This window comes from Cryptomeria japonica, chromosome 1 (assembly GCF_030272615.1).
Source record: "Cryptomeria japonica chromosome 1, Sugi_1.0, whole genome shotgun sequence".
NCBI lineage: Eukaryota > Viridiplantae > Streptophyta > Pinopsida > Cupressales > Cupressaceae > Cryptomeria > Cryptomeria japonica.
In genome coordinates, this window is record NC_081405.1 from 545,483,448 (window position 1) to 545,498,376 (window position 14,929).

Genomic DNA, 14,929 nt, shown 5'->3' on the forward strand with positions numbered 1-14,929 from the left:
TTCTCCTCAATTAGATGGTGTCTTCAATTTGTCCATCTACAGCATTGTTGATAGGGAGACTCGTACTACAATCACTATGGGACTTGAGGATCATGGTTTGTATAGACTTGTTGATTCCGACAATTCTCAGGAGCATGCTTTGGTTGCTAGGAGTACATCCATCAGAACACTTTGGCATCAGCATTATGGACACTTAAATGTGCAATATCTCTCTCAGTTATATTGGGAGGGTTTGGTTGTTGGTCTACCTGAGATCCAACCTCAAAATCATGGAGTTTGTGGAGCCTATCAAGCTGAAAAGAAGCATCGAACACCATTCTCGAATGGTGATTCTTGGCGAGCCTCCAAGGTCCTTCAATTGGTTCACGTTGATGTATGTGGGCCAATGAACACTCCATCAGTTACCGGTTGCAGGTACTTCTTGTTATTTGTTGACGATTTCAGTCGGAAAATGTGGGTGTATTTTCTGAAAAATAAATCAGATGTGTTCAATACATTTCAGCAGTTTAAGGCCTTAGTTGAGAAAGAATCTGGTTCTCAAATGGTCACTCTAAGATCAGATAATGGTAGGGAGTTTTGTTCCAATGACTTATGTGCTACACATGGGCATTAAATGCCAACTCAACACACCATAAACCCCTCAGCAAAATGGTGTAGTTGAATGTAGGAATTGCACCATCACTAAAATGGCTCCTTCTATGATAGAGCATAGAAATGTTCCTAAGAAATACTGGGCTGAAGCAATTTACACTGCAGTCTACCTTCTGAATCAATCACCTACACATGTCGTCAAGAAGATGACTCCTGAAGAGCCTGGTCAAGACGCAAGCCTAAAGTGGGCCATTTGAAAGTCTTTGGTTCTACTGCTCATGTACGGATTCCAAATGCCAAGCATGCTAAGCTGGATTCAAAGAGCCAAACACTTATGTTTACTGGTTATAGCGACAACCACAAGGCCCACAGGTTGATTGATGTGGAGACAAATCGTCTCATTTTCAGTCGTGATGTTGTGGTTGATGAGACTACTGGTCCATTTATGGCTTCTACTACTCCTAGTCCTGCGACTCAATTTATAAAGACACCTGATGTTGGTATTTGTCTTCCTCTTGGTTCCCATGAGGGCTTCAGAGCATTCTAACTCTGAAGATGAGGAATCTACCGATCCAGCACTACTTGATTTTCCATAGGATTTGCATCCAGAATGAGTTTGTTACGGAAACCCTAGGGATGTTGTTTCTCCAATGCCAGATGTTGGTACTTCTACCCTCATGCCTAAATGATGGGCCAAGACAATAGGAGATCTTCGTGATGATGAGCTTCTTGAGGATAGATCAGTTTGATGCAAGAGAAAGCAGTAGAATACAGTCAACTTTGCACTTATGGCCAACATCCATGAGCCCCATACATATTCTGAGGCTAGAGGCATTCCTAAGTGGGAAAAGGCTATGGAGACAGAATACTATTGTCTTCTGAAGAATAACACTTGTGTTCTTTGTGATCTGCCTCCTGGGAAGATACCTATAAGTTGTAAATGGGTTTACAAAGTCAAGTATCATGCAGATGGTACTTTGAATAAGTACAAGGCCAAATTGGTTGCAAGGGGATTTACACAACGGGAGGGCATTGATTATGAGACATTTGCTCCTACTGCCAAGATGAGTACATTTCGTCTTCTTCTCACCATTGCAATTGTTTGGATGGAAACTTCACTAGATGGATGTTAAGAGTGCATTCCTCAGCGGTGAGTTGCAAGAAGCAATTTATATGACTCAACCTCTTGTCTTCAAGGTTCCTAGTAAGGAACATCAGATTTGCACATTGGTAAAAGCCCTCTATGGCCTGAAGCAAGCTCCTCGGGATTGGTACTTCAAGATTGATCAGTGTTTGGTTGAACATGGTTTTCAGTGCAGTCCCTCTGACACTAATCTATATGTCAAACTCTCTAGTGATGATATCCTTTTCTTGTTGACTACATGGATGACTTGATCATTACTGGAAATTCAGCACATTTGATTGCCGCAATCAAACAAGATTTGTACCAAGCTTTTGACATGACCGATTTGGGGCTCCTCCATTATTGCTTAGGTGTCGAAGTGGTAGACTGATGACAGTATCTTTATTTCACAGTCCAAGTATGCCCGCGATTTGCTTGACAAGTTTCGAATGCAAAATTGTAAACCTACTTCCACACTTATGGAGAAAGGGCTGAAGTTATCAACCAAGTCTAATTCACCCACAGTAGATGAAACAAAATTCAAAGAGCTAGTAGGCAACCTCATCTATCTCACTACCACTAGACCTGACATCAGTTTTGCTATCAGCTACATCTCTCGCTTCATGACAGCCCCAAAAGTTGATCATTGGATTGCAGTGAAGCGAGTGCTACAATATGTGAAAGGCACTTCAAACTATGGCATTATGTATGGCAAGTGCAACGATCCAAAGCTAATTGGTTATAATGACTCGGATTGGATAGAATCAATGGATGATAGAAAATCTACTTCTGGGTATGTATTCAATTTGGATATCGGTGTCATCACTTGGAGCAACAAGAAGCAATAGACCATGGCTCTTTCCTCGACTTAAGTCGAATACGGAGGAACAATCAAGGCCGCATGTGAGGCAGTTTGGCTCCGAAGGATGCTTTCTGCCATGCAGATGCCGCAAGCAGGTCCTTCTCCATTGTATACTGATAATCAAGGGGTGCTCAAACTGGCCAAAAATCCAGTCTTCCATGAACGTACCAAGCATGTCGAGCTTCATTGTCACTATATCCGCAAGCTGGTAGAAGACGGATCAGTTCAGTTGCAGTATGTTCCGACAGAGAATCAGATTTTTACCAGTTCATTATCTGAATAGAGTATTTGGTGACTCTACAACACTCCAATATCTCTGAAGACCAAAACAACTTCCACAAGAGAGAATGGCAAGATAGATTGCTTCAACAATGCAAGATTAATGAAAATTGCTAATGGACATGAGAATGTATATGAAATATTAGACAAGATGTTGACTTGTGTCATAATCCTATATAAATGATAACCCATCATCCACATAAGGTAGATAAGTGATAGTGTGATAAGTCCACAAAAGGTGGGACTTCCACTTATAGTGGAAATGTTCCTAAAGTGGTCACTAAGTAAACTTAAGTAATTTATCTAAGTTGCAGGGTTTGCCCCCTTGGCCCCCTAGTCTTGGTCCAAGGTCCTGGTTTGGTCCGCCTAGGACAGGGTTCGTGATCCACAAGCATGGTTTGTGCCAAGGCAAACCCAAGTCGAACTCATGGATCTAATGGCCCAAAATGTGGTTTAATTTGCTAAAAAAAAAAATTCAAATCTGCCACATAAAAAATTAAAACATAACCCTAAAAGTGAGTTTTAAAACATTAACTTTGCTCATTTCTCCTCATTTGAGTTGCAAATAACAGGTTTTGGATAACAAGTTGAAGAAAGGGTGAATAAAGTTTGGCTTCCAAAATCAAATAGTAGTTGAAGACTGAGTTATTAAGCTTCAACAAGTGTTGCAGCATCATTTCCACACATTTGCAAGCTCCCATTGGCTGAAAGAGGTAGGTTTTTGAACATTTTTTTCAACTATTTTTGTTTTACAAATTGTCAAACATTGAACCATTATTTGTTTTCGTTTTGAATGTGTTCATATTATTTCTTGCCATAGGAACTAGAATGGCATCTACCTCTTCCTCCATTGGCACAAATGAGCAATCAATATCAGAACAAAGAAATGATACAAATTCTCCATATGGAAGTATGTTGACATATAAGACCGCTTCTAAGAGGTGGGGGATTCCATTGGAGATGCCAAGGATGTGGTGTAGAACGTAATAGTTCATATTTTCAAGTGGCAGGCCATTTGTGTGGAATACCAGGAAGAGGCATCAAAAAATGCCTTGGAAAAGACGGTAAACCTATACCAAATGAGATGATGAAATATATTAGGGAGAACGCGGCAACAAAAGAGAGAGAAGTGCACAAATTGAATCAAACCGCACCAAAAAAAACAAAGGGAATGCAACCCCCATCTAATACCAATGTTGTAGTAGAAAACCACCCCTTCTTTTCCACAGCTGAACCCCAAAGTGAAGCACCCTTGACATGCAAAAGAACAAAGAGGCCTTTAGAAACCGCATTTCAAAATGAGAGTCAAGACATTGCTAACCAAGATGTACACAAGGTGCATATACGCAAATGGGTTGGCTTCCAATGTTGTTCGCTTCCAATATTGGAACCAAATGTTGAAAAGTGTTAATGAAGCTCCAAAAGGGTATAAGGGCCCAGGTTATGAAAAGGTACGAGGAACCTTATTGGAAAGAGAGGTGAAAGTGGTTGAAGATGCATTGAAACACATAAGGTATTCATGGGCTAAGACAAGTGTATCAATTGTTTCAGATGGGTAGAAAGATTCTAAAAATCGTCCTTTGATCAATGTCATAGCAGTGTCCCCTAAAGGGGCAATGTTTTTGAAAGTTGTGTATTGTGAGGGTCAAGTAAAAGATGGCCAATTTATTGCAAATATTCTCATCTCCACCAGTGACTCAGTGAGACCCCGCAATGTTGTCCACGTCATAACAGACAAAGCAAAAAATTGTAGAGTTGTTGGTTGAAGAACACTATGATCACATCTTTTGGACACCTTGTGCAGTCCATTCACTCAATCTTATGCTACAAAATATTGGGAATAAAATTAAATGGATCAAAGATGTGTATGCAAAGGCTAAGGACATCCAGATGTTCATCACAAAACACCACATGTCTCAAGGGATTTTTAGATCCTTTTCAAATTTGGAGCTATTGAAGTAAGTGAAATAGTAATTTAATTTTACATTTTCTGATTTTTAAATTTTCAATGTTCATAATATCATTGTGTAAGCTATATTGTGTATTCTTCTTTAAAATTTGGCTTTAGTTTTTAATCATTTTGGCATTAATTTGTGTTATAGGTTGCTGAGACCCGTTTCGCATCAAACACAATCGTCTTGAGACAACTTGTGAAAGTTAAAGTGGCACTTTGCAATATGGTGATCAACACAAATTGGACTATATAAAAGCAAAGTAGTAGTGAGAGGGCAGCAAAAATTAGGGAACCGATATTGAATGAGTCATGGTGGGATCCTGTGACATATCTCCTTCGTTTCACTAAGCCCACTATGAGCATGATTCACTATACCGACATGGATAGGTCTTGTATTGATGAGATTTATGATGGCATTGACTCAATGCTTGAAAAAATGAAGTGCATTATAAATGCAAGAGAGAATGACCCTGAAGAGAAATTCTTCAAACAGGTGGAAGCAATTGTTGTAGAAAGGTGGAATAAGATGACCACTCTTTTGCATCTTCTTGCCTATGCCTTGACACCAAAGTACTATAGAAATCAATTTCTTGATAAAACAAGAAGGATTGCACCATGGAGAGATCTAGAAGTATCTGATGGGTACAAGGCAGCATCCCTTAGACTCTATCCTGATGACGATTTGCAAGATATTGTTACAAATGAGTTCATAGAATTTGCAAATGGAAATGGTCCAAGTGTTGATGTTGTTTGTCATAGATCCAAGAAGGATGCTCATGGTGGTACTTTCATGGCACATGCTTCCAAAACCCACAACCCTTCGCCATCAAAGTTTTATCACAAGTTTAATTAATTAAAATTTATCACAAATTTATTTATAGTTTACTTTCTTGCTAGTAATTTTTTATTCTAATTTTTATAAATTTAGAACTTTAATTGTTTACTTTGTTTTCATAGGTTGCTAGTTCATCTGCTTTAGAAAGAAATTGGAGCACATACTCTTTTATCCACTCAGTAAAGTGCAATAGGTTGCTATCAAAAAGAGAGGAGAATTTAGTATATGTACATTCCAACCTATGGTGAACCACTATAAATCTTGTGTTTCATGTCTTGATCTTGTCTATGTTTTCATATTTGATTTTGTCTTCATTTTTTTTGCTCTTATTTAATTAACAATTGTTTTCAGAGCTTGGTTGGAGCCAAGGAGAGCAAATATGGAAGATGATTGGATGTTGGTTCCCAGAGCTAGGTGTTTCTATATAATAAAGAGACACGCTGAAGTGGGAGTTGATCATCCTATTTCAGCTTTGCCTTTGTATGAAATTTTGGCTGCTAAAAAGAGGCTATTTGATCATTTAGATGGTATCGCTGATTTAATTATTGCAGAATTCCTTAATATATTGGAATTTGATGGTGACATGGACTAGATGTCAGAAATGAAAAGTGTTGTGGCTAAGGGGATACAGACTCACCAATACATGTTTTTGAAAATGAGAAGAAAGATGTTTGGCAATCCACCTCTATGCATCGTGTACATTGGTGGGGTGAAGAAGAGGGAAGAGCGAAAGCGATCATGAGAAATCACGAGGAAGGTCAAACTACAAGCCTATGGCAGTTGCTCGTATTGTGGCAAGCGAGGGGAAATTAAAAAGAATTGTTGGAATTATAAGAAAACAATAATCAGTCAAATGAAAAGGAGTATTTGGCTGAAGAGGAAGACGCTAGATTTATTTCATTCTCCACTCTAGATGCTGTTGTGGCAGGTATTGGAAAAGATTTCCCAAAAAAATTACCCGACGGTAGTGAGGAGACAGACCTTGAGAAAAAGCCCAGAGTGGTTATGTAATGTTCCCTGATCGTATTGGCCAGGGAGGCAAGGGTGTACGGTAGTGTTTGGTGCAGAGACCGTACGGTGGTATAAGGCAAGGTCGTACTGTGTTAGGACAAAGGTTGTACGATGGTATAAGGCAAGGTCGTACGATGGATGCTAGATGGGTGTACGGTAGTGGGTTGTACGATGGGTGCTAGATGTGGTGTACGGTATTGGGCCGTACGATGGGTGTTGGATGTGGTGTACGGTATTGGGCCGTACGGTGGATGGGGATGTACAGTAGTGGGTCGTACTGTGGGTGATGGGGATGTACGATAGTGGGTCGTACGGTAGGTGGATGCGTGCCAAGTTCCGCCCTCGAGCCGTTTAGACACTTAATCAGTTCGAAGTTGTATTGAGTAGTGGAACGAATTGTTATTATTTCAGACACAAGAGACTTAGGTGTAGATGATGAATACTCGCACATGCACAGGAAATTATATTGATAATGATCACACACAAATTACACAGACTCGGAACAGAAACAGGATAGGGTGAGGAGAACTCCCACCGAAACTGGGGATGCCAAGTAGGGAGGATCTCTCACCTCCGAAATGACAAACAAACAAGCTGAACTCCAACTGGAATTCGCACATACAAAGAAAAATACCAAATTCGCATACCTACGACAAAGACTAACTCGGCCATATATATGGGCTCCAGGAAACTTCCCAAAGGGTTACAAATGGGCCGACACGACAAACATAAACTTAACTAAAATATAAAAAGGGGGCCCAAAAGATGTTATTATTAAATTTAGGGCCATACAATAATTAATATTATTTAATTATATTGGGGACATTACAGGTTATAGATGGGCAGGTGAAGGGTCGCGAGGAGTGGGAGGCCTGTGATGTGAGTCTCTTAATGGCAACAATAGGTCGACCCTTGGTGATAGTGCAATCACTGGAAAATGTCTCAGCAAATTCCATTCACTTGTTAAATGTCATGAAAGCCTTATATCGTCAATTTCCTGTGCATGTATATGGCAAAGAGCAAATGGCATAAGGATGATGTGAGCATGAAAGTTGGCCATCAAACATCTGCGTAATCCTAGGGAACCGGAAGAGTTGTGACAAGAATCTCCAGGGGTTTGAATGCGGGACCTCTGCGGGGGAGTTCTCGACAAGTGGCTGTAGCTATCGCAAAAAGTGGGAATGGGAATTGCGAGAGTGTTGAAGACGCCAAGGTTAGTGGCAAAGTAATTTTTATACTTAAGCAATCAGTTATTTTAAGAGGATATAATCCTGGAAGTTTAGGTTCTTTTTCACCAAGTGGAGATCTAACAAGAGAATATGATGATGATAGATCAAATTTGACCTCCACAGACAAAGACATGTCATTGCGTTTTGGACCAATGAGGGGTGGGGACATGGTTAGAGGTTATGATCATATAAGTTTCGCACTAGATAGCATTGTAAGAAGGCATTTTTTGCAACCGGGTTCGGCGAGTTCATTTGTTCGATGTAGGAATTCTGAACCACACATTCTAGGAATTATTGCCGAGTTTCTGTCTACAGAGGGACTGGAGGCAGCGACAATGATGATGGAATACAAAGAAGTGTTAGTTGATGAAGGAGAAGAGCACCTGCAACATGATGAAATGTCATTTCCTCTGAAGGAATGGAGAAAACAGAAAGAGTGACTGTACCAGGTTTGAGTATGCGATGGAAGCCGTCGGAAATACGGGGGCGACAATGGGGATCCTCATAAAGTATTAAGAAGTTATCGCAGGAGAGAAACCCTTGCCTGCAAAGCTCCTTCAAATCTCGAAGTCCACTGAGAAAATGTACAAGACCGATGCTCATGTGGCCTGCGTCGCCAACATCATCAACATAGCTAGGGTTCATGCCCAACCACCTGCAACAACCTTCACCAAACATAAATTTCCTCCGATTGATTCACATGGGAATCAGAATTCTGCGCCACTGAGAGAGACATCGATGAGTAAAAGCGTTGCTCAAAGGCACAGAATTGTCGGTCCTTTGTTTGACAGTACATTACAACTGCTATCTGTTAATGCGTCTGTTTACGCTTTGCTGGCTTGTAAAGGTGCTACCATCTCCGTCCCCGAATTGGTTGAGAAAAGAGTAGATTCCGATGAAATTGCTCAAGGGACCATCTCTGCAAATGGTGACAGAGAGATCGGCCATTTGCTAGAGCAATGGAAAAAGTTAACAGGGTAGATGTTTTCAGCCATAACTATTGTAACTACAAACTGGGTTCGCTAAAACATGTTAAAACTATCCGATTGGCTCTCTGTGTCTTATTCTGTTGACATAAATGGCTTGATTATGGCCACATCACCTGGCCTCTCTACAAATCACCCATTGCTAACAGAGTAGATGTTTCAGTCATTTATACTGTAATAATCAAAATGGGTTTTCTAAAATATGTAAGAACTGTCTGGTAGAATACTCTTGTAGCTTTATCATTCTGATGGGTCAAAAGTTCAATTCTAAGGCTGGCGGAACGCCATCTGAATGCAGGCTTTACCAAGCCACTTACCAACATGATGATATTGCTGAAACTTCTGCGTTCATTTATGAGTCCATTGGACATTCTTTCCATCATATCTATTAATAGATATTTCCTGTGGCTTTCCGTTTCTTCTTTGATTTTCTGCCACCCTTGGGGCTGGTTTTTGTTATTTAGTGCTCTGCTATTGTAATCTTACTCCTGTGTGGTCCCTCCTTTGTGGAATGCATTTATGCATGGTATTTCATTGTCAATACCAAAACAAATTAATACAAATTTTAACTACTCTTAATGTAATAATCAAATCGTTCCAGCTATTTCTTTGCGACTCCAAGGTATTTACCTAAAATTAATCTTCTGAACTTTGAATTGCTGCCGCGTGATTTTAAAACCTCTTTAACTGTATCTAGACAAAACATTGAATCTTCTAATAACTAATAAATAGCTGATTATAAGTGGGCAAATTCATTAAACACTACACGGATATTTCTAAACTAAAAGAAAACTGAAGTGGGTGAGTTACAATTACTTACCAGAATGCCTGAAGTGAAACCCACAACAACGGTGATGACCATGGAAAAGGCAGCCAACTCAAATTCACCAATATGTCCCACAAATGCCTGTGTAATCACACTGAGACCAAAATTTGCAAGCCGACTGCAGATTGCAGGGGCTGCAATTTTCCATAGAGCCTTTGACTCAATGCAAAATCTTGTGGAAAAACCTGAGCTTGTTAAAACCTCCTTTGTCTCTCCATCTATGAGAGCTCTGCTATGCCATCCTCCTTCCATATTTATTTTTTCGGAGGTTTTCAATGAAAGCTAGCAGAGCATTTAATAGAATGGTTTCCCTGGTACGTTCTAGTACATTCTACACTACGCATTTTTTTGGTGCAAATTAAACCGCGTGTAGACACAGAAGGGGAAACTTACACAGTAATAAAAATCTGTACTGTGTCTATGTTATTATGGTCACCATTGATAGGTTGACCAAGGTGGCACATTTCTTAGTGATCAGATCATCGTATACAACAGCATCAGTGTCTCGTATCTTCATGGAGAAGATTTTGAGGTTGCATGGTATCCCTCGATGAATCATTTCAGATCGTGATCCAGTGTTCACCTTAGCATTGTGGATGGCTCTTTAACATGATTTGGGAGCACAACTGAACTTTAGTTTGGCATATCATCCAAGATAGATGGTCGGACAAATAGAGTGAATCAAGTGTTGGAGGATATGTTAAGAATGTATGTCATGGATTAGTAGTCTAGATGGGAGGAGTTATTTATTTAGTAGAGTTTGCCTATAATAATGGGTGTAGACACCTAAAATTGTTCAGTCTAATTAAATAAAATCAATACATTCAGCAGATGTGGAAGAATCCATTATGAATCTCCATTTCAATCGATTGATTGAGGAAATAATGAGGAGAGATAGACAATACTTCTTACACATGATGGCACAAAGTGGAGCCAAGATACCTCATGATTTTGACATGTCTCAAATAATGGAACATAGACCTTTGCAACAACCTCACTCCAACATGGATCAAAGGAGACCTAATAGTGGAGGAAATAGAGGACCACACATGGTACCTGAATCACCATCAACTTTGCTTCAAAAACCAGAGGTCCCATATACACATGGTCAAACATATGATACTCACCTTCGCAGACCATTATGGAAGTCTTATGGAGAAAAATATGCTCAATCACATATCAATGCTAAGGATCAACCACCAAAACAATTGGATGTTCAAAGGCATGCTCAAAATTTGGACACAAGGAAACCTCATGTCAAATTTGGGGGCAACACAATGGAACATGACATGCCTATAGAATATGGTATACATGAGCAAAATAGATGTGGGGTTCCTCAACATGAATCTATACCAAGTGCTTCATATATGCCGCATCACTATAGACCTCCTCCATATGAACATGTGTATGATCAATATCATCCATATATGCAACATGCTCCTCCTCCAATTGGTGCCTCAAACATGGGGTATGGTCCAAGAAGTCGATCTCCACCTAAGAGCAATTTGGAGCAACAAATTAGGGACTTACAAAAGAAAATGGAGGACATAAATACACCGAAGCCAACATACACAATGAGAGACATATGTCCATATCCATTCGACAAGAGCATTCCAATGCCTCCATTTCCTACACATTTTGTGACGCCTAAATTTGATAAGTATAGAGGAAAAGGGGATCCTAAGGCGCACATAAGACAGTTTTTCACAGCTTGCATTGAGGTAGCAGCAGAAGAGACATATTTGATGAGATTATTCTCACAAAGCTTAGGTGATCAAGCTATGGAATGGTTCTCCCAACTTCCACCTGGAATTAAGTCATGGGATGACTTAGCAGAGGCATTTATTCAACATTTCTCCTACAATATAGAGACAGACATATCAGTCACTACTTTGTGCAACACCAAGCAAAAAGAGGGAGAGTCTTTTGCATCATTTTTACAAAGATGGAGAAATCTAGCCAGCAGATGCTCTTGTGAAATTCCACAAAAACAAATGGTAGAGATGTTCACACAAAATGTTAACAAAGACATTGGCTATGATCTAAGGAAAGCTTGTTTGTCTACCTTTAAGGACGTCATTGAAAAAGGCTTAGCGACAGAGAAGGTTCTAATTGAACAAGGAGTCATTAAGATATTCAAGGAAAACAAAGATGACTTTAAAGGAAAAGACAAGCCAAGATTTTAGAATAAAAACAAGAACACAGTCAATGATGGTGTTGTTGATGCCAACACAGTGCAACCCAAAGTCATCTTTTCAGGATCAAGTTCTACAAACAGTCAAGTGAATACTCAAACAACTTCAAGATCACGAAGGAAGTACACTCCATTGGGAGAACCACTTGAGTCAGTTTTCAAGAAGTTAGTGGCAAACAAGGTGATCACAGTTCTAGATTTTCCTCCATATGAACCAAAGGTCAAACCAAATTGGTGGAATGATGATGAGTATTGTGAATTTCATAAGAGCAAGGGTCATAAGACAGGAAATTGTCATCGACTGAAGAACATCGTACAGGATCTCATTGATAGAGGTGACATTGAGATTGAGGGACACTCATCCAATCAAGAACATGAGATGTTTAAGGAACCATTCCCAAAACATGACAAAGGAAAAGCTAAAGTCACAGATGATCAAGCTAACTATACTAGAGCACCTTATTCAACTATCAATCACATCTCGATGGACAATCATATCTCCACTATTACCATCAAGGACAAAAACCTTGAGAATCCTCCTCAGAGACCCAAGATTGTCCTAAGAGGTGTTGGATCTTCTTCCGAGCCTACCTCTGAGTGTCATGTTACAATCTGTCGAGGTAAAATTACTTTGCCAGGTGCTTCAACTAAAAACACCGCTTCTTCATCAACTAAACCTAAGTATGACCTTGTAGAACAGTTAGGGAAGACGCCCGCGCTCATCTCCATACTTGAACTCTTACGCATATCCCCCGCTCATAAAGCTATTCTTGACAAAATCTTGAGAGATACTGTTGTTCCTACTGATCTGAACGTGGACCAGTTTCAAGCCATGGTGGGATACCTTTCCATTCCACATTCCCTTACATTCACAGAAGCCGATGACGCCTCCGTAAGTCAGCCACATAATGCACCATTACACATTGAAGCCTTCATACACAAACATAGAATCAAACGAGTCCTGATAGATGGAGGAGCTGGTTTAAACATTTGCACATTAAGCACTATCAAACAATTGGGATATTCCGACAAAGCTGTAAATTCAACAAATCAAATCACCATCAAGGCATATGATGATGAAGAGCACTCATCCAAGGGCACAATACCCTTAGCTCTAAGAATTGGGCCAGTTACAAAGGATGTGGTTTGTCAAGTCCTAGATCTAGACCTCACTTATAATATATTGCTAGGACGTCCTTGGATTCATGAAATGAGGGCAGTCCCATCGACATATCATCAATGCATTAAGTTTCCTCACAATGGAGTCGAAGTAACAGTTAACGATGATCCTAATCCATTCATATATTGCAATAACTTGAGATCACATACGGAAACCATCATTCCCAGTAATCGTGAAGCTGTTCCTTCTTCCGCATACGTTGATCCTGAGTCATTGAAATCTTCGACATCAAAACAAGGTGAGCTTAAAGGCAAATTTCAGGACAAAGGCATGGGAGAATACACTTTAAATCAGACCATGTACTTACGACAAGTCATGAGTTCTCCAAAAGAATATGGAAGACCACATCCTAACAAACAAGTATCCATCATGATACTCGAATGGGACCCTACTGTCTTTCAAAAATGGGGCAAACTGGAGGAGGAAGATCTATACAAAATGCTTTACAAAGACATTGAAGATGACACACAAGATCACATCAATATACCCTGTGAGAAATATGGCAAAGGCTTCAAGATTTTACAAAAATTTGGGTATGATGGAAGAAGCCCTCTTGGGTTACGAAAGGAAGGCATCATTGAACCTTTACAACCTGAATTGACTTTCAAAAAGGAACGCTCGAAGGGACTTGGTTTTCTGACTTCCAAGATCCACACTAAAAGGACAGAAGAAGCATTACAAATCAAAGTTGCCAAAGTTCAACAAGAGGATCGCTATTCCACAGATTCCAACGAATGGGAATGGGGTTCAGACAAATCCTCCAGTGATTATGAGCTCACTGAGACATTCAGAGAGCCAGATGAACCCACAGAAGAAGAGGAATTTTATAAAAAGTTCAGAGTTGGTCAAGAAACAACCCATGAGAATTCCACACAGTCTTCGTCTCAAGGTTCTAGGTTGAAATCACATAGGATGAGAACACCTATCCCAGAATGCACTACTAGTGATGACAATTTGGATTCGCTCGCGATCGAGACTGATGAGGAGAGTGTCATCGATGACCTCGATAATTACCTTGACATACCCGAATATAACCACATCTTCACTCTTAACCCCGCAAACTCCGAAAACATTAAAGGCCTTCCCCTTGTTCATCACCAACTCATTGACTGGGATTATGAAGGACCAGCACAGTTTGACACATTCCAAAATGATGAAGCTGTTATTGACTATCTTGGCATACGAGATGATCTCCCTCCTGGGGACCATAAAGCAGGATACACTATAGAACTCAACAACATGACATATTTTGGCGAGGGTGTTGGACCTTCCAGTCGCAAAAATGTGAAAATAAGAACAAATCAAGGGTCTTATGGTGAAAACTACACTGTGGCGCTATCTGACCCCAAAAAAGTAAAAAAAAAGGACGTATCTGAGGGCGAAAACCTCTCTGAGGCACCCGAAGATGGAAGGCTCGACATTCTCCCAGCATCATATGAGGAAAAGTCATCCATGTTGGTAGAGGAGACTATCAAAACAAACATTAGTATAGAAGAGGTTCCACATAACATATTCCTGGCTAAATCATTGACAGAGTCCAAAAGGTCACAGTTCATAAGTTTCTTTAAGGAACGACAAATCAACTTTGCATGGTCATACGCTGATATGCCTGGACTGGATCCGGATTTGGTAATGCATCATTTGACAGTCAAACCGAGGGCAAAGCTAGTGAAACAGAAATTAAGAAAAATGCATCCACAAGTGGCATTACTAGTCAAAGCAGAACTTGAGAAATTACTCGATGTCGGATTCATACGCCCAATTGATTATCCTGAATGGATATCCAATCTAGTGCCTGTCAGTAAACCAGATCGCAGCATCAGAATATGTACAGATTTCAGAGACATCAACAAAGCTTG

General features: G+C 40.0%; 1 protein-coding gene across 1 annotated transcript in view; it reads right to left on the reverse strand.

The window, feature by feature from the left end:
• Positions 1 to 10,309, reverse strand: part of LOC131044925 (protein DETOXIFICATION 27-like) — a 31,596-nt gene extending 21,287 nt beyond the window's left edge. Inside the window, 1 exon segment of the mRNA XM_059219845.1 lies at positions 9,691 to 10,309. Coding sequence (XP_059075828.1) covers positions 9,691 to 9,948 — 258 coding nt within the window. The 5' untranslated portion in view covers positions 9,949 to 10,309.
• Positions 10,310 to 14,929: the final 4,620 nt, after the last annotated feature.